The sequence below is a fragment of the Cnephaeus nilssonii genome (assembly GCF_951640355.1).
Source record: "Cnephaeus nilssonii genome assembly, chromosome: 2".
NCBI classification, from domain to species: Eukaryota; Metazoa; Chordata; class Mammalia; order Chiroptera; family Vespertilionidae; genus Cnephaeus; species Cnephaeus nilssonii.
In genome coordinates this window covers 34963484-34984135 of record NC_137073.1, presented here as the reverse complement: position 1 = coordinate 34984135, position 20652 = coordinate 34963484, and the positions used below count along the sequence as shown (strand labels likewise).

The 20652-nt window shown below is 44.2% G+C and overlaps 1 protein-coding gene across 17 annotated transcripts in view; it reads left to right on the top strand.

Annotated features, from left to right (window-relative positions):
* The window catches only part of CUX1 (cut like homeobox 1), a 353788-nt gene that overhangs the window by 72764 nt on the left and 260372 nt on the right, over window positions 1-20652 (top strand). For 15 of the 17 annotated variants that reach the window (XM_079786417.1, XM_079786416.1, XM_079786422.1 and 12 more), the window contains exon 2: window positions 2450-2560. The exons of the other annotated variants lie outside the window; for them this stretch is intronic. In XM_079786417.1, the coding sequence (XP_079642543.1) occupies window positions 2450-2560 (111 nt within the window). The remainder of the gene's footprint in view (window positions 1-2449; window positions 2561-20652) is intronic. 17 annotated transcript variants of the gene reach the window in all.

Genomic DNA, 20652 nt, shown 5'->3' with positions numbered 1-20652 from the left:
CTCCCTTTGTGTTGTCCCCACAGCCTGGGAAAGCCTTGGTGTCCTTTAGAAGGGTTCAGTGGTGTTATTTCAAGGGATTTAATCAAAGATTGTAAAGATTGCAAGGCTTAAATCTGACCAACCAAACTTGGGGAGGTGACAGCAGCTGCCCCCCCGCCCCCCTCGCAATCTGTGAACGTTCAGTCTTTTCTCCTCGCTGTGCCAATCTGTTTTCCTGGTGGCGGGTGGCAGCACGGTATTATATTTGGAGACCCCGTTGGTTTCTCAGGTGGACCTGCATATGTCTGCACGGGTGGGGAAGGGAGTGTGGCAGGCCCCCGGGGGGGTGGTCCCCAATTGCCAGCAGCAGGTCTCCTCAGGCTCGCTGGCCCTGCAGCCCTGTGGTAAAGGTGGATTTGCCTTCCATCAAGCAACCTGTCCCAGGCTCAGCCTTTCTCAGTCTGGCTCTCTAATGGATCTGCCTGGAAGGCTTTCGGGGAACCTCGGGGATTAGAGGGTCTCATAGATCGTGTGCTCTTCCAAAGCACCCACCCCCAATCCCACTGTCTTCAAGCTCTTCCCTCTAGTGAGCCTGCAGCATCCAGCATTGGGCCACAGAAGTCACCAAACACTGCTGATTTTGTGCCCTCTGCCCCCCAGCTCTAGAAGTAGGGTCCTCGTTGAAAGCAGTCAAGGGCTCTCTGTTTTTCTGTAAGTTTTCTGCATCCGTGTGTGATTGGAACGAAACATCAACTTTACTTTTTTTGTCATATTTCAATATTGGCTTCTTTCCCCCTTCTTGAAGTCTCCCTTTATAACTTCTGCTGCTGCTTAAATATAGATGTCTAAGTCCTCCTCCTTACCAGATTGTTTATATTTTTGAAGAGCCTTCTGCTTATCTGCGATTGCTCTCTCTTCTCTATCTCCATCCCCACGTTACCACATTGCTTTCGGTTGCTCTTTTTTTCTGCCTTCACTTGACTGGGATGTGTTTCAAATGTGGTCTATCAAAATGTACAGTGTTTCCCTCTTTGCTGCAGTAGCTTTGACATCTGTTCTTGAATTCTAGCCCACGTTATTCTTTTGGACTTGTTTGCCCAAGATTTGCTGTAATGCCAGAATCACTAAAGGGAAGAGTGTGGTGTGGTATTCTTTCCCCCTCCAGTCACAGCCCCCTTTTAAACTGTCCAGTTTCCAAGTCGACAGCACACTGGATGTTTGTTCCAGCACTCTGTCATCTCGTCTGGCAGTGGCCCACCCGTAGTGGTACGAGTGAAGTGTTCACCAGCAGGGCTTACAGACTACTTCAGTATTTCCACCAAAAAGGAAAGCAGGTGGAACTTCATGAGGTGGGTGGAGGGTAGGTGGAGAAACTCTCACCTGCTTCCTGGATGGCTCTGGGTGGATTTTAATTTTTATTTTACTTGCCTTTCAGCCTTTGATGGGGTCCTTGTTCTGTTGTGCCTGCGCCTGGGGGGAATAGTCCAGACCATTGAGAAGCCACTTGGGACAGCCACTTTAATCCTAAGCAGAATGTGCTAGTGTGTGTCTTTAAAATGGGCCTCTTGGTGGCTATGGGAACGTGTCCTTGAGCTCCTGCTGTCAGCCAGGAACACCATTCTGGGCCCATCTGCTGTAGGCTTGTTTGAAACTGATCCTTTTGGTGGTTGCTCCCAGAATTCCTGAGGTCAGGGCACAGCTTCTCTGCTGCTTTGAGTATCAGTTTGTTGTATATAGCAGAGCCCACAGCCCTTAGCCTTTGACAGGTCCTCTTACAGGGAACCCATTCCTGGTGCTTCTCAGAGTGAAATAAGCCTCATTTCTGAATGTTTATAAGATATTGGAAATCATTAGTCTTGGAATTTACCTTATAAAGGTCCCTCTTGAAAACAAGTAACAGGTTAAATGATGTCTAGCCTGTAGTAAGCCCCACAATAAATATTTGTTGAATGAAAGCAATGAAGCATCATTACAAAAGATTCCGGATCCACACTGTTGAAGGATAGCCAAACAGAATGCCCTAATGAGAAGCGCAGAGCGAATCCAAAGGACCGAGCACAGAGACGTGACAAGAAGAAACACTTGTTAAGAACAGAAGAAGCGAGTGACTCCAGGGAGGGATGCCCTTTGGGCATTGGCCTGACTCTGGTTTTAGCAAAAAGAAAAAAAAGTATCTGTATGTACTATTACAGAAACAGTCATTTGTGAGGTGGTGTCAATACACACATTAAAGCTAAGCGAGTTTGGTTTTCTCAAACTAGCACATGGGGCTGGATGGGAACCGTGTGATCCTGTCTCTTTCCCTGTCCACAGCCCCCAGCGTCGCCTCTGTCGAGGAGTTGACAGTCACTGGAGCACCGGGGCTGTCCCCAGTGTTCTGGTCAAATGCAAATATGATCCCCTCTGGTACAAACTGCAATTACAATCTTGTCTTCCCTTTTTTTTTTTTTTTTTTTGTCTCTCTTGACAGAGGGAACTCGATGCCACCGCAACAGTATTGGCAAACCGGCAAGATGAAAGCGAGCAGTCTAGAAAGCGGCTCATTGAGCAGAGCCGAGAGTTCAAGAAGAACACTCCAGAGGTGAGGCAGCATTCCGGCCAGGTCTCTTTGCAGGGGTCTCACTATCCTGACATAATCAGAAGATATGTTGTAAGCATTTAATTTCCATCAGACAGACAGTCTGCCTTCTTTTGATTGCCCTCAGCCCTGTACCAGCAGACTGCATGCTTCCATGAGGGCTGGAGAATGCGGGCATTGACAGGTTGTCTGCGCAAATTAAAGCATGAGCTAATTGCAGATGCAGACACTGCAGTCTGGGTCTTCGAGAATACGTGGCCAGGTCAGACCCTTGAGCCCATCCCGGCCTCTGGTCCCTGCCCTTTATGCCCACACTACCCCCAAGTCCATGGAGGATCACTGAGTGTGAGGCTGTAGATGGTGGAGGGCAGGCAGGGTATCTGAGGACTGCCCACATCTCGGGATGCATATGCCAATACTTCTTGTAAATCAGACATTTAGTCTGGTAAGGCCTTTTAAATGCCTCTGTTTCCTGAAATATGCTTTAAAGGGCACTGGAAATGTGCTCTTTATGTGCTCCTTTGTGTGTGTGTGTGTGTGTGTGTGTGTGTGTGTAAGCTTGTGTTCGGAGGACAGTGTTTGGAGTAGTTAGGTCAGCAGCTTTGGCCCCATCTCCCAGGCCTCCAGATTCTTCCTTGGAGGACAAAGGGACAGGCCTGGAAGAATAGCTGCTTTCTGGGAGGGTGCCTTTAACTTTCACAATATACCTCATTTACAATATACAGAAATCCTGTAAAATGGTATGTGAATTGAATTTTTAAAAGTGGACTTGTTTTAAGTGTTCCAAGGAGATTGCTATTTAAGTGAGTGCTATTGTGAATCATTTGGGGAAACAAATAATTAACCCTCTGTTTTCAGAATAAATACGTTGGGAGAAAACATACTAGCTCAGGGGAAAGAGAAAGGGCTCTAGGGGCAGACCTACCTAAAGGCTTTTAATTTGAGACCCACGATTTACCCTCTCCACCCCACCCTGCCCTGTGTGGCTCTGCCATATTTTGACAGACCAAAAATGCAGATCAGAGTAATTCATGGGGGTTGCTGCCCTCTGCAGTTTCGGGGGAGCCTCTATTCTCCATGTTCCATCTTGTCCCGAGTAAAGATAGGAGCAAAGAAAGGAACTAAGGATAGGACCCTTCTGTTGCCTCCTCTTGGGCTACTTCAGGGTAGGTCTTCCTAGAGAGTCTTGCCGTAGGGTTTCCCAAGCTCTCGTTCTTGACTTTGTTTCCCCCACCGACCTCTGCCATGCCTGTCTCTTGAGCCACTCTCAACACTGTTCCAGTAAGCAGCTGTCATCTGCTGTCCTGTGTTCTTACTGCCCTCCCTTGGGGACTATATGTCCAGCAATGGCCATAGAAAAAAGAAGGTCAGACAACCTTAAGTAAACCTAATTTGTCATACGACAAGTACAGTGAGGAAGCAGAGAACTGGATTCTTGGGTGTTCCTCTGGACCCCAGATTCCTGTTAGCTGCCGAGGGCCTGTTCCGGCGAGGAGGGGCATGTTCCACCCGGCCACCTAGTGCTGCACTCAGTTGATAAATGTTGATTGTACTGAACTGGGCCCAGTTCCTCCATCGATGTCTAAATGGGCCTTATTTTGCAGGAACTGGGGACCAGCTCACACGGTTTGTGTTGCGTCCCATGCCAGTTACTTGAAAAAACCTAACCTTAAACTGCATTTTATCTCCTAATCCCAATACACAGAAGAGGCTTGGGAAGGAAGCAGCCTGATTGGTAAATGCCATTTGGGGCACCGTTTTTTCAGGGCACAGTTTTAAACATTGTCTTCTGTGGAGAAGAGGACTGAGAAACTCGCCTGTAAGAGGATGGAAGTTGCCATCCCGCTTGTTTCTGGCCTCTGCTAGTTGTTCGAGGCTGGTACCCACTCGGGCTGCTTCCACTGCAGTAGGGAGAGTCTGGCTGCAGCACGGATCTCAGCAAATGTAGAAGGGTGAAGCTGCTTGCAGGCTCCTGCCCCCATTGCTCCCCTTGCATTTTCCTATCCCAGGTTCATCCTGGAAACCTGTACGGGGGTCCCTGTGGGAACCCTGAGGCAAGACTGATAGAGATGACTGGCAGATTTACTTATGCCACCAACCAGAATCTTCTCTTTGAAATTTTTAAGCCACTTAAAGCCATGGTGGGAGTGGGTAGCTGCAGCTGGGATTCTCTGGGGTACACAGAGGGAGGGGGGTTGTGGGAGGTGGACTGGTGGTAAATGTGGGGGCTCTGGTGAGTATGGGGCCTGGGATCTAGAGGAGATATTGGATTGTCACTTTGGGGTTTCAGATCAGAGGATCCCGACTTCTCTTCGACATTAGGCACTTCTCCTGATTCTACCACTGGACAGATTATTAAACAAGGGAGGAAACACATTGCCACACTATAGAGAGAACGTGCTAGAAGATGGACCTGTGAAATGAAGGTTGCTTAGAACTTTGTTGGTTTGCTGGTAGGAAAGGTATCTTTTCATGTGGATACAGACTAGGATGCTCATGTTTCACTTGGTTGGCTGAGTGAGGCCCAGGCCTTGTTCCGGGGGGCCACTGAGGCAGACCAGGGCCAGTGGTATTCTTGCTGGTGTCGCACCAAGTGTGTTGATTCTCAGTGAAAAAGCTGGCATTCCTCTTTGTTCTGGGTAAGAAGGAAATGTCCTCCCAGTGTTCATTGAATATCCAGTAAGTTCAATATGCAGGATTAGGCACCAGGGTGAAGGCAGAGGTGAGTAAGGTTGTCCCTCGACAGGGAATTTGTATTTTCCTGGGCTGGCCCTGCCCAAGGGCAACCTCAAGTCCAGAGGGACAGGTGGGCTCTAACAGGAGGCTTCGGGAAAGGCAGATGGAGTCTGACAGGCTGGATCACTCCCCCGGGACAAGCCACAGGAACACAGAGGCAGGCGCCGGGGTGGCCAGAGCCTTGAATATCTTTTGTTTAGAATTCTTTTTTCTTTTTAAGTTTCAGTTTTATGTCATTAGATTAATACCTTTATAGTCAGTTGATATTATTGCTTATGTCTTTTTACCCTCAGAATTGTAGTTAATTTGAAGGAGGTTGCAATGACTCTGCAAATAAAGTTTTATGCATTTCTTTGATTCCAAAAATGAGTTCCTTTCAAAGAAAAACATTTTTAATTTTGTAACTAAACATTCATTTCCTACTGAATTAATAATTGGGAGTTGAACATAAAAGACTGTGGGGTATTTCCAGGTTGTGTAGCTTTCCATATTATTTTTGCAGGTGACTTACTGGCTGTTGCCATTGGGCAAATTACTTAACCTCCCAAAGTCTCAGTTTCATCATCTATAAAAAGTGTAATGACAGGGCCCAGCTCACAGGATTGATAGGTGTGTGTGTGTGGAGGCTCTGCACAGACCTGGCACCTGGCGTCCAGTCTGTGTCTGTTACTAGTATTAACTTAGAACGAGTACCTTGGAATGCATGAGATGCAGCTGATTTCTGCTCCTCAAAGCTAGTTTAGGGAACTTTAAAAAACACACAACAAATACAGGTAATTTCAGCCCAAAGTGTTCCAAAAGCTGGTTTGTGATAACAGTTTATCATTTTACAAGATACCTTTTGAACATCTTCCATGTGCCAGACGGTTTGGCCCTGGGGGTAAAATCCTGTCCCCTTTCTTACAAACCTTATCTTCCTACCTTGCCCGTAGAACATCCTGACATCGCTTATTCAGTGCTAGGATAGTACAACTGGAACCTCCTGCATATAGACTTTCACCCAGAAACACTCACATATCCATGGTGGGAAGGATCTAAGCCACAAGCACCTCAGTAACTTACTGTAGGTAGACAGGGCTTCCTTTTAAGCCTTGCTTCTCAACCTTTGCAATATTGGTGAATGTTAAGGACTCACTCCCCTGAGAAATGCATGAATTTCCATAGAGTTTCTCTTGGACTCTGAAACTCATCTGGACCACTGACTTAGAGAACAGCTCTGGGCACACATGGGCAGCCTCAGCATGCCACTCTGGGAACATCTTGTGTGACTCCTCCTTCACCCTCCTCCTAGTTGTGCCCAGGGTAGGAGGGATGAAAGGAGGGGCAGGGGCTGTGTGAGGGATCACTGCCAAGGCCCTGACATCTGGGCGGAGGCCACTGTGCTCCAGCCTCCAAGCTGGGCACTAAGGTGGTGGAACCGGGCCACCTCTGGTTGGATTGGGGCCCCGCAGGCTGGCAGCAGGCACAGACACCTCTGCGTTGGATGAAGCTTTGCTCCTGCCTGAGGCTGGTGAAGGGCAAGGCCAGCCAGGTGGCAGTGTGTGCAGGGGAGGGGGAAGCAGTAGCTGTCTCAGGGCCTAGTGGTGTTAGAACTGTGTGCAGTGTAGGCCAACCCTCTTGCCTTCTGCTTTTCTGTTGCTTTGATCAGAGATCTGAGGCACAGGCGAGCCAGGATTACCTTTGATGCCCCAAATGGCATCTGTATTGATGAAGTTGACTGCAGATTGGATCAGTGGCGACATAGAAGCATGTAGGTGCCACCACCCAGAAACCCCCAGGGCACTGGGCCAATTCCTCACTTCTGGAAACTGAGTTATTTTCTGTTGGGTACCATGAAAGGGACAGCACTAGAGTTTCATGATTCTGCCTAGGAATTGCTTTTTTCTTGCTTTTCCACTTGGTTAATTTTTATGTCCTCCTCACCCTCCCGCCCCCGACTAAAGTTTGACTTGAGGTTGCCACAGCTACTGCTCAGCCAAGCTGAGACTTGAACCCAGGCAATATGGGCCCAGAGTCAGTTCTCTTAACTGTGGAGCTGTGCTGCCCGCCGACAGGCCCAGAAGCTGGAGCAAACAAAGCTCTGTGCAGTGCAGGCCCTAAGGTGAGGACACAGGATGTTTGCAGAGGAAGAATTCAGCTCACCGGCCTGTGCTCTTAGAATGAGATGCTTGGTTGTCAGAAGAGAAGTCTTCAGTGTTGGACTTGCTTCCAGAAAGAGCACAGGGATGCTTTTTGTTTTATTACAGTAAGGGCATTCTTTTCAGTAAGGGCAGGACCATCCTTTATGAGGGTGAGAGGAGGAGACCCGCAGACCTGAGATGCAGTGATTTTTATTATAATCTATGCTCATGGTTTGTTTTTGTGCTGTCATTGTGTCCAGCTCCTACCCTATCATGTGTCTTAGGTGTCTCTCTCTCTGACTCTGCAAGGTTCATTTATATTTCCTGTAGAAGGGGCCACATCTCTTGTGTGAGATTTAAAAGTGAGCTTCAATTCCGGAGCTCTCATTGGTCAATTTCCCCCTGATATATTTTTGTCTAAACATCTCTTCTCTGGAGTGTTAATCCTCATGACACCTGGTCTACTACGCTTACATTCCAGATCTGTTCTCTATGTCTGTCCTGCCCAATGCATGTGGCTTCTTTCCATGTCACCATTTCTTGCTTCTGCTGTCAACAGCAGAGCAACCCTCAGCCCTGACCTTTTGGGACACAGTTCCCCAGGGTCAGCACTGGGACTGACCACCCCTTCCTCAGTCGCTGTTCCCACCAGGCAGGTGGCTCTGGGCCTGACACCAGCTGCAGCCTCACAGCCCCGCCTCCTGGTCTGGTCAGCATGCCTAACTGTGACAGGGAATGTTCTTTTTACTGCTGACAGAACTGCCTGTTCACTGGCGTTCATTTCCTGAGTGCCAGAATCTTAATTTGCCCTTTCTGTCTCAGGTTAGAGTGTTTTCTGAGTTTTACATTCTTGGGAAACTGTTGTAAAAAATCAGGAGTCACCTTCAGCTATGACTTGGAAAGCAATCTTGCGCCATCATTGAAATGAACTCGATTAGTGGATTCTTTCAGGACTCTGGCAGGTTGGGGTGGGGGGGCAGTGAGTGTCTTCATTAGGAGAGCCACAGTCATCTTTTCCCTGATGAGGATGGATATGAAATCACATGCCCAAACACGGTTCCTTCACACATAAGTCACCTGCTCCCTTTTTGCCGATGTGAGGAAGACAAAAGGATGGAAAGATGCTGCAAAGTTTCAACTCCTTTTTCACTCCCTGTGAGAAAAGGAGTCAGCAGGCTGGGGGAGGACGGGGGGTGGGGGGGAGTAATATATAGTTGTGGCCCAGGCCCAAATACATTTAGTCACTGCCTCTACAGCCTTTATATAGACACTGCAGGGAGTGACTCAGCCTGGAAAAAGAGAGTCACTTAAAAATAAAGTCGCGACTCAAATGGACACGTCCTGCACAGGCTGCCTTGAGATATTGTGGCTGGAGCTTGGTTAGAAGCCTTGGGGGGCGTCTTTGCTCTGCAGGACCCAACTGGGGTCCCCTGTGAGTCAGGTAGCTAAGGAGGATTAAAGGAGCTTTCTAAACTCTTAAAGCAGCATTCAGACGTTTTAGCTGCGATGGGACACGGTTGTGTGTAGGGTAGCAACTGAACTCTAACTCTTACCTTGTTTTAAACAAATTAACGGACTATGAAAGGCAGTATGGCTCTACAGTTTACCACTCAGCTTTTGTTTTTGCTTCCATGCTTATAGGAATCTAAAATCAGTGAACACGAAAGACACCAGCATTATGTTTCTTGTATCTCATTGGACACTCAAATGGGTTCATTGAAGCCCATAGCGCTGATTTGACAAATCTGACTTTTAAAGAGGAGAGCAGACAGACATGCCCCTAGGCACATGGACCCTTTAGGAAGGGCAGTGACAGGAGGGAGGCCTACAAGCTAAGAAGATCAGGGACACAGGGTGGACACCAGCTAGGAATACGAGCATCCTCATCATCTAACAAATTGCTCATGCTGGGGGTCCAGGAATCTAGCCACACCTCTGTAACCGAATCTGCAGCTCTGGTACAATTCCTTTCTTCCATTTGTAAAGGGTCAGGACCTTACGGCAGGAGCTGTGCCTCCATTGCGTTTTCATTTAGCTGTGGACCTCCATGGACACTTTATGGTGATTGTAGTATGAAAGGTCCTGTCAAATCTACAGCATGCATTTAGAAATCTTTCCTTTACAAAACAGAGGTTTTAAAAATGCTAATTACATCACTGTACGATTGGTTTCTCAAATAGGCAGATAATAAAGCTTTGACACAAATTTTATTTTATTTTTTTTCTACAAAATTAAATAAAAAGAATTCAAGAAATGCCTTTTTTTTTTCTTTAGCAATTCTTTAAAAAGTTAAATATAGAGTTACCTTATGACCTTACATGTCCACTCCTAGGTATATATCCAAAAGAACTGAAAACACATTCACACAAAAACTTGTATATGAATGTTCATGGCAGCATTATTCAAGATAACCACAAAGTAGAAGCAACCCAATTGTCCATCAATGGATGAATTGATAAATAAAATGTGGTCTGTCCATACAATGGAATATTATTATTCAACAATAAAAAGGAATGAAGCTGATACGTGCTACAACATGGATGAACTTTGAAAATAACATGCCAAGTGAAAGAAGCCAGACACAAAAAGACCACATATTATATGATTTCATCTATATGAACTGTCTAGTTCTATAGAGACAGAAAGTAGACTAGTAACCGGGTTGCTAGGGGCTGGGGTGAAAAATAGGGAATGACTGCTCATGTTTGGGGGTTCCTTTGGGAGATGGTGAAAATGTCCTGGAATTAGTAAGTGGTGATAGTTGCACAAATGTCTCTCTTGTGGGGGGTGTGGGAAATCCCTGCATAGGTTTTTTTATGCAGTTGTGCTCTTAGACTGAAGAAAATCATAGAAGTATCAGGTGAATTTTCATTTTGGCAGTAGCAACTTAGTGTTAAAAAGGCTACTCTGGTATTTGGCAAAATTATAAAGCCCAAATAATCAACTTGTATGTTAATCATTCTAGAATTACCCACTGTTGAGTTATAATAAGATTTTAACTAGCAAAAGTTTAAAAATTAAAAGTGAACTTTTAACTGTTACCAATTAAACTCTTTAAGCCAATATACCAACCCAGGAGGTTACTTTCTTGTTTCTTTTGGGTTCCTAGGAGAGAAAACCTGCCTCCAGTGTGATAGTGAATGTAACTTAACCCTCATTCAGCCCCAAGTCAGTAAGAGCTGGCCACATCATCCCCCCACATTCCAGAGACCCTGCAGCATGCTCTGAGGCATCATGGAGGCCTGTAGAGCAGAGGAATTTCCTCCGTCTTGGGCAGACTGAACCAAGTCCTAGTAGCTCCCTGGTTCACTAGCATTGGGACAGAGACTTAACCTCAGTTCCATTACCTGCCAAACTGTATTCCGCCTACTTCAGGGGGTCATGATGAGGAGTAGATTAGATTCCTGGAAGGTAAATGTACAGTCCAGGACCGGGAGTGGAGTGGAGAGCTTGTAAGTGGTGACATCGATGTTTGGGCTGAGTGACCTTGAGGGAGGTCACTAAACATTCTGAGAGTTGGACCCTGTATATAAAAATAAGCAGAACCAAAAATGAATGTCCCAGCTACTAGGCAGGAAATGAATTCATGTACACAGAGGGTACAGTAGGTGCTCAATAAACACTTTTCTTCTCTGTTTTCTCCTCCTTTCCTTCCCTTCCCTTCCATCTACAAGTAGTTCTGCACCCGTCCAGGGGCAATGGGCAATTTGAGGTGCTGAGATACATCAGGCACTGAGAGAAGCTTCCAGTTTTCAAAGAGGGGCAGGCAGGCAATGACTAAGTAAACAATTGACATGTAAGATAATTTCAGGTATGATAAGAACTAAAGCAGGACAGTATGGCAGTGAGTGAGTGTGGATGGGTGGAGGTTCTTCAGGAAGTTAAGGGAAGTTTTTTGAATCAAAAAATGGAAAATACCCCTTTGCACAGACCGCCCCCTTGATGAATTTAGCAGGTTGTTTAGCACTGGGGTCCCTAAAATGCCTTTCCGGTAAAGGCCTGATTTATCTTTGTTTGCTCTTATCACCCAATTACTTTCAGGCATCAGATCCAGTCCTTCTACTTTCTAAGACCAGGGACACCATTTAATTTGGACATTAGAAAGTTAAGGAACATTTGAGTGAGAGGGAGACCTTACTGAAAAGTGAATTCTTAGGCAATCAGTGAAGAGTTAATCTCTCAATTTCTGTGCTCCATGACTGAGTGAGAACTGTGTGTGGAGCCCTGACTTAGGGGCAGCAGGGTGGCCTCTCGAGCCCCAGGCCACACTTTCTGTGAGTGCTGAAAGGCAGTCTGTCCAAACTCGCTGAAATGTCGACACAGGACCGACATTCCCTTTCCTTCCTGAGCCCATGTGTTGCTTCCTTCGTGTGTCTAGCAGCTTTTAAAGGGCTATTTTAAGTATAACAGACCAAGTATTTGAGAGTTTAATAACTGTCCAAAGGAAAAGACTGTAATTAGATTGGTGTGGTGTGTAAGTTTAGTCGAGACCATGTTGAGTTGTATAATCTCTCGGAGCCTCCATTTTCTCACCCAGTAAATGGGAGTGATGACAACTATTTTGGAGTTATTGTAACTCTGACAAAATGTTATAGAATATCCAGAATAACCGTGGTGAATAATAGAAGCTCAATAAGTGGCACGTTATGTTATGTTATTAATATCTAATCTTTTGAAAGGAGAAATTGTACTATTCATGAATGGATTTTAAAGTTACAAATGAACACTAAAATTTTAAAAATACTCTTAAAGCATAGAGAAGACCAGTAGATCTATAAACTATAAACTATAAACCTAGTTTCTACTGCAGACTTGAATAGAGTCAGTAAAATAAAAACGTGTTCCTTCCATGTGCCTAGATGGTCATTTCTCTCCCTTTGCATTAGCTTTACTGTTCGTAGAGTGGAAATATTTGCCATTGGACTCTCTTTGGAAGCTGTTCTTTGAGAGTAGCCAATAACTTATCTTTCTGGTCAGTAACCTCATCTGCCATGCATTTTGAATGGAGAATGCCATGCTATGTAGGATGTAATAACAATTTGGATGCGGAAAGGATCTCACAGCCTCTTCTCAATAAATATCCTTGTAGGGCATAATGGCTAAATGTGAAAGCCATAAAATTTGGTTGAAATCGTGGCGAACTGTTATTTATTAATATTTATTGAGTACTTACTAAGAGCCAAGCATTATGCTAAATGCCTCACAGACATTTCAGGGCCCCTTGCAGTTACCCCAGGAAGTGGGTGTCATTAGTGTCACATTAGAGTGTTAGCCACCTGCCTGCCAGGCAGACAGGCTCCCATAACCAGGCCATGACCACTGTACCAAACTGTCTCCTTTTAGCTTCTGGAAGTCAATTTTTATTCATTTAATTGTAAGCGGTTTCTCTTCTTCTAGTTTAAAAAATGATTTTTAGTCTTCTTTGAAGTGACATACATTTAAAGGATTTTGTGTGTTGGGGGGTGCATTTAGTGGGAGTATACTCAGGGAGGAGCAATTAGGCTAAACTCTAACGTTTACTTAGGAATTACTATAAGCCAAAGCACAGGAAAATCTTCCCTTTAATTTTGAGATTATGTTAGTCAAGAAAGAGACAGTGGGATGACAAGTCCCACTGATCCTGAGATTTGTTGGCTTAGATTTTTCTTTCTTTGGCCAGGGGCCTGTGGGTGGGGTTAATCATTGAATATTGATTATTGACTAATGTTGGTTCTTGGTTTTAACTTGCAAATGTGAGTTGCATAAAAAGTAAGTTTACAAGGAGCGTTACATGTCTGCCATGCAGAGTATAATAATTTTGTTTGTGGCCCAGTATTTTAACAGGAAGATATATGCCTGGTATAGTTGATATAATTAAAAGAGTGTTGTATTGGGAATCTGGACACTTGGATTTCTGCTCCTGGCTCTGCCACTGACTGGATTTGAGATCTGAGCAAGCCAGGTGCCACTGTTGTTTGAGAAAGGAGGTGGTGATGCAATATGTGTGGCTGAGAATTGAGGGCTATGGAGTTTGGCCCTTTCCCTCCTCAAGCTCTCTCGGGTTCATCCTCCCCATGGGCCAAGATGTAGGTGTTGCCCTTTCTTCTTAGTAGGCCTCACCTAATTTACCTCTTGGGGTTTTTCTATTCAGAATTCATTATACGTACAGCAAGCAGTTATGGTGATACCATTGTGTGTGAAACAGGGTGTACCAGGGCCACTCTGTGTTGAGGGCTCTGGTCACGGCAGGAACACAGGAATAACAACAGCTGACACTTACTGAGCACTGTGTGCCCTTGAATACCTATAAAATAGGTACAGTATTTATCTCCATTTTAAAGAGAAGGAAACTGAAGCCAGAGAGGAGAGAGTCCCCTAGCATGTCACAGCCAATGGCCAGTGGCACTGGCTGGAGGTTTCAAATACAGGCCAATCAGCTGCAGGTCTATGCCAGAGTGGCTCTATGGGGAATACTGAGTTCTGGAGGCCACTGTCCAGGCTTGCAAAGCCTGCTTCTGCCCCAGAGGGGTCCGGCCACATGCAGGCACCCTCCCTGCCTATCTCCCCAACAGATAGAATTTCCTGTGCATTCAAGGGAGAGAACAGTCTGGATTACTTCTCCAGGGAACAATTTACATCCTGAGCAACTTTCAGCTACGGGACCCCATCTTGGTGTTTCCCTGCTTTACATTGGAAAGGTCACCATTTTAATTCAGAAAGCTAATTGGGGCCCCAATTTGACCCCATATTTATTTATTTACTGACTATACTGGGGACACCTTAAAGAGGGCTGGCTGCAAAGAGGTCTGTGATCAAGTATCCTGAGATTGGACAGTTGACAACAGTTCAGCTTTTCCCAGGGTCTCTGCCTTGTGGGGGTGGGTGCGACCTCAGTGCCTGGTACCTCCCACACTGCCTTCCCTGTTGTGCCATTAGAACATTGCATTTGTAAGGTAAGGGATACCTTTCAGCCCTGAGAAAGATTTGCATCAACCAGATCCTGTTCTTAACCTAGGGAGCAGCTCAGGCAGAAAAACTCAGAAGGTTCAGCCACCTCTGCCTCTCCTGCGTCCCACTCAAGCCTCACTCAGGATTTTACCTGCAGTAGTTCTTTTATACATGAAGCATGAAACTGGGGTTAATTTTTTTTAATATGAAATAATTTCTAGCATTCTGGAAAATATAGAAAACAAAACAAAGGCTTTCCTGTCCTTCATGAAGATTAGGTAGATGTTTACATTTTGCCCATTTGCTTCCGATGCTTCTTTTTTCAAATATCAATAAAAGATTACAGTGAAAACCCCATTTCCATGTCTCCCCCCTCCATTCTTCCTCAGATATGAACCCCGTTCTAAAACCGATACTTTATTTCCATGTGCTTTTTTGCACTCATTACAATGTTTACACCCTCATAAACTATAGATATTATTTTAGATATACATGTATTTTACTATTTATATAAATGGGTTTATGCAAAGGGATATGTATGCATATGCAAAGGGATATGTATATATATATATCCCTTGACACTTTGTATTTTTCACCCAGTATTACCTTTTAGAAATGTAGCTGAGTGTGTACATGCATCTAGTTTATTCTTTTAAGTTGGGACACACTATTCCACTGTGTGCACGAACCACAGGAGATGTATCCATTGCCCTGTTGAGATGGCAAGTGGATTTTTGGTTGTTGACACTTTATTATTACACGTGTCCTAGGGAGTGAGCTCAGGAGTTCCCTGGGGTGGACACCCAGAAGTGCAGTCTCTGGTCACAGCTGCACCAGGTAGTTGCTCTCCAGGGTAGTGGCATGCTGTTATTCCCCCACTGGCCAGCTCCCGCTACCTGTTCTGGCTTCTAATGTGGGTGAAGATACCTTTTGTACAAAGAATAGCCTATACAGTTTCCTTTGTTATGTCCTAACTGCTCATATTCTTTGCCCATTTTCTTACTGGACTGTTTTGCTGTTTTTCTTGTAGGAAATTTCAATATTCAGAATCTGGGTTCTTTGTGCAAGTGTACTTTGCTGATGTCGCCTCCCAGACCTATCCTTTCACTATGTTTATGGGGCAATTGTCACCTGGAAAATTTTAATTTTAATCTTTCTAATTTTTCCAGTTTTTGATATAATGTTTATGTTTTAAGTTTAATCTTATTTCAGAAATTGTCCCTATGCTGACAGTCTCTCGTGTTTTCTTGCCATAGTTTTTTGGTTTTGCTTTTCACTTTAGGCCTGTAAAGCTTTTGTGTGGGTGGTGAGGATCCAATTTATTTTGTCCATCGAGAGCCTTTCATCCCCAAACCATTACCATCCAGTCCACCTTTCCCCAGTGAGTTGCCTGCAGTACCTCTGTCAGCTGCGATGCCCCCTTCTAGGCTCCTGGCCCATCCCTGTTGTCTGCTTGTGTGTTCCTGCACCAACCCTATACTGCTCTGGTGATTATTACTGTGTAATTACCACCGTTATTTTCATAGCATTCCTAAGTCTTGATTTCTGGTAGGGGAAGGCCCCCACCCTCATTTGCTCTTCAAAATTATCTAGACCCGTGGTCGGCAAACTGTGGCTCGCGAGCCACATGCGGCTCTTTGGCCCCTTGAGGGTGGCTCTTCCACAAAATACCACGGCCTGGGCGAGTCTATTTTGAAGAAGTGGCGTTAGAAGAAGTTTAAGTTTAAAAAATTTGGCTGTCAAAAGAAATTTCAATCGTTGTACTGTTGATATTTGGCTCTATGGACTAATGAGTTTGCTGACCACTGATCTAGACTATTCTTTCATATGTCTTTTCGAATCATTTATTTGGTTCCATTTTAAAAATTCTGCTGGGGTTTTATTGGAATTTCATTGAATTTGTAGGTTAATATGGAGAGACTTTATAAAGTGTTTAGAGTTTTGATGGAGTTATTTTAGATCTTATTCTTGGATGAATTTCATTCCATGTATGACTCCAGGGATCCATGAAAACTATACACTCTTACTTACTCTAGTTCACTGTGTGGATACAAAATAGTCAAAATTGAAGGATTGATCATTGTAGTCTGGAGCCAGGCATGAAAATAAACCCCACTCTGTTATCATAGGTGGCTGTGATTAAGATCAGGGGAAAGGTCAGCTGTGGGCCTCCTAACATTGACAGTTTCCTTCAGAAGATTAAGTGGTTCTTCATTTTTGGCCCAGGTCATCAGTAGCTTAAAGCCATTACTGTCTATTGGCTGTTTGGTTTGTCTGAAATATGGGGCTGGTCTCAGCCTATTTCCCTGGGGTCAGGTGTGTTCACATAATCAAAGTGCCAGGAACTCATATCGTGTGTGTGTGTGTGTGTGTGTGTGTGTGTGTGTGTGTGTACGTATGTGTATGAATTAGCTTTTTGGGGAAGAATGCATTGCCAAAATTCAGAGGTGTTGTTTTGTACCTTTGCATTTTAAAATATGTGTTCTTTCCTATTAGAGTGTTTTCAAGTTTATTTTTGAGATAGGCTGGTTCAGCCTCACACACAGTTCCATGTGCTTTCAAAAATGACCATTTATGAAGCTGTCTACCATTGATTAAAGGAAGAAAAAGAAAGATTCATTTTCTGTCGATGTGTGTTCAGGGATTTTCTGCAGCCCAGTACAGTTCCCATGCCTATTTAGAGAAGGGTGATAGCTTCTCTTTCCTTTAATTAAAAGTTGACAACAAGGAAATGTTTATTTATTTTGTTAATGTATAAACAACCCATGAAAAGTATTTCATATATATTTAAATGATTACTTGGCCAAGATAAAGAAAAAAGTACTGGTTCCAACAACAATACCCCACCTACCCCATCCCACCTCCAAATAAAATGACCCGTGAATAGGAATGAAGGGATTAAAGTAAAAAATATGATCTGGGCAGGTTGGCTAATATAGTGAAGAATAGAACTTGTGGTTTAGCTCTTTTTTGCTGCTGTAAGATAAGGGAAATATTTCTATTTCTTTCAAATCCATTTGTACTTGAAACTAGATTAAACATTTTAATCTGGTTTATTATAGATTATAACTGTGGGAAATGAGTTGTGTGGAAACCCTTCTTAAGTAAATGAACTGATATGTTAGAACCAGAAGAGCTGAGAGTAATTTTTATTTTAAAATTCTTTTTGCATTAGCACATCTGCAGTGTTGAGGAATATATGGAAAATTGAAATAGTGCTTCTATCCTGCCGTGTCTCCAGCACGTCAATAAATCACCTTTTTTTCCTTTTAAAATGTCTGGCCTTGTAATTTATGTTTGCATAACCCATTACTAAATTCATAGTAGGTGTTTTAGTTGGCAGGCATTAGCCCAGGGGTTCTGAGGATCTTTTTAAAAAAATATAGAACCTTTGTTAGTATTTATATTTAAGTGGACATTTTCCTTTAAGAAAATAATGAATTGAATTTTTAAAATAGAATTTGGAGCGAGCTATTTACCTTTTTCCTAAACAAACAATATTAACTCTATAGTCCCACATTACCAATTGTCACGGAGTTCTTAATAGACTTTATGGTTTTCCATTTTAAAATTAAAATCAGAAGGAAATTATTCTGATGATAAGATCATACTAATTTCTATATGATTTTCAGTAAGTTTCATAGAAAATACAAATTTCTGTTTTAGTAATTTTTGATTTTGTAAATGCAGTTGACTGTTTTAGTTATAAAGTAAAGATGAATATATTCATTAACTGCCAGCACTATTTGGTGCTTGAACAGAAATAGAAATGTTCAGTATTACTCCACATGTTTGTGGCTTACCTTTGAGACTTTCTAATTTTTAACCATTTAAAAATAATCATTATGTCTTCTAGCCTTAAATTAGAAAATATTTTTAAAGCTTTACGTTGAAATTATGAAAAAAAAAGTTACTTCTGTTTTCTGTTGTAAAATGTTTAAGTTATTTTTATGGTAGTTAGAAAGCTGGAAGGGCCATTTATGGTTTTCTGAAGAAGTTCACTTTATTTGATCATCCCTTCTCTTCAGCCCCATCAGCTGGTTAATAATGTTTTCAACATAAAACATGTATCTCAGCCCATTGAAATCACAGTAGCCAATCAGAAGAGGACTTGTTTCTCCCTCAGGGAGCTTTAATATATTTATCAGGAAGTCTGTAGCCTCCTCAGTGTCTTTGTGAACTAGAATGTTATTGTTCAAAGGATACTGGTATGTTTAAAAATTCAGAATTGAACGTGTCCAAAGTGTGATCTCAAAGTCCAGTTGTGCTGTACAAGTTTGACAGTCTCTCTGGCTTCCTCCTACTTAAGTTAGGGAGTAAAAGAAATGACAGTTTTCTTTTATTTTTAAAAACATAGCTAACTTGACATTTTTAAAGTGCCTATTTGCATTATAATATTTCATTATCAGAGATGTTTATTCTGTTGTATTGCTCTGACAACCTTCTACATTTACAGAATAATTTCTGTGGAGTTCAAAAGGTGCCTTTTCTATTTCTGCATTTATTTCTGGGAACTTTGGGGGTATTATTCTCTCTTCCTGGTGAGGGGCAGGGTTTCGAAAATCTCTCTGACTTTTAAAAACTCAGCTCCCAGACCTGAGCATCTTCTGACTCTTATAAGAACCATGGAAGTAGATTACAGAAGTGGTATCGCAGCTTTCAGAAGCCGGGAACCACATTTTATGGCTTCAGTGAAGTTTTCTTCTCCCTGTCTATCCTCCCTGGAGTTGATGGCCCCTTAGTCATGAGCCTTGTGGTTGTTTCCCAGAAAGCGTTTCCACTAGAGGAAGGTGCTGTGCCAGAAGCTGGAAGAAAGGAAGAAGGAGGTGTTTATCGTCTCGAAGATGTCTTCCAACTTTTACTATTAACTCCCGTCCAAAGTAAACTTTCGGGTTTGTTTCAAGTCACTTCTGGCCAAAGTGCAGTTGGGTTAGCCGTGTCCTCTAGCAGTAGAGGGGGAAACAGCATCACCCTGGGTGAGGGGGCAGGCGGAGATTGTTCGTTGAGTGAGTGACAGCTATGGGACAGTTTTGACTTGAGAGGCATGAATGACTGAGGCCCATCTCAGTGAGCTTTTCACAGTTCTGTGCTGTGTAGTTGTCTGGGACCTAGGCCCTCTGAGAGTCACTGGGGTATCCAGAGCTCCCCTGAGGCACTCGTGCCCCAGTAGGAGATTGGCAAGGATATAGTGTTTTGATGAAGAGTAGTAAATGACAAAATGGAGAGGGCCATGCCAAGCGAATGCCTAGAGCAAAGAGAAGGGAGTCAAGGGGAGATGCAGGAGCCTGCAGTGAACAGTCCACAGGGGTGGGGTGGGGCTGACATGGTGGCAAGGCTCAGGCCCCTGCTGGAGAAGTGGAGAGCAAGGCTGAGGAACTTGGACATTAGTCTGCATAAGGCCCTACCAAGGGACTACAGGGTGAGTGGTTAGGGCTGACCGGACCTGGCTTATACCTCACATATTGGTGCTGCACGCTGTGGTGTGGAGCAGGGATGTTCCAGCACAAAGGTGGAGCCAGAATGGCTGGAGCCTGCTAGAGGGGGCTAGGTGAGAATAAGCAAGTGGTGGTATATTATTCAACAAACACCTGTTGTGCACCTTCTCTGGGCCAGGCACTATTCTAGACCCTGAGGACATTAGGGAAGTAGAGACATGAATTCTAAAAATGCTTGGCTGCAGTCAGGAGAGAGACAGGATGGTAGCCAGAGAAGGATAAGGTTTAAGAGGGCAGTTCCCATGCTGAGGGGGACCTTCCCCCAACCCCAGCCCATGCTGACCACTGATCTGTTTTTTGTTCCCATAGTTTTGCATTTTTCAGAATGCCATCTATAATAATAAAAGTGTAATATGCGAATCGACCAAATAGCGGAACGACCATCCAGACTACCACACTATGACACCCACTGGCTCCAGGCCAGCCAAGATGGGTGCGATTGATCGCAGAGCCCGGATCAAAGAGGGAGGCTCAGGCTACCTGGCCAGCAGCACTGCAGTGGGTGGGCGGGGCCTCCCTCTGCGGGGTGATTGATCATAGGGCTCCCGCACTGTGAGAGGGCGCAGGCCAGGCTGAAGGACCGCCCCCCGCCAGTGCACGAATTTCGTGCACCAGGCCTCTAGTATGGATCATAAAGCTTTTGAGTCTGGCTTCTTTCCTTCAGCACAATGCTTTTAAAATTCACCATGCAGCTGCGTGTATCAGTGGTTCCTCCCTTTTTTGTGCCAAGTAGAGTTCCCTTGTCGGGATGCACCCCAGTGGAGAAGGATTTGTAAAAGTGGTCAGGCTGCACTTACCAGGATCCCTAATATCCAGT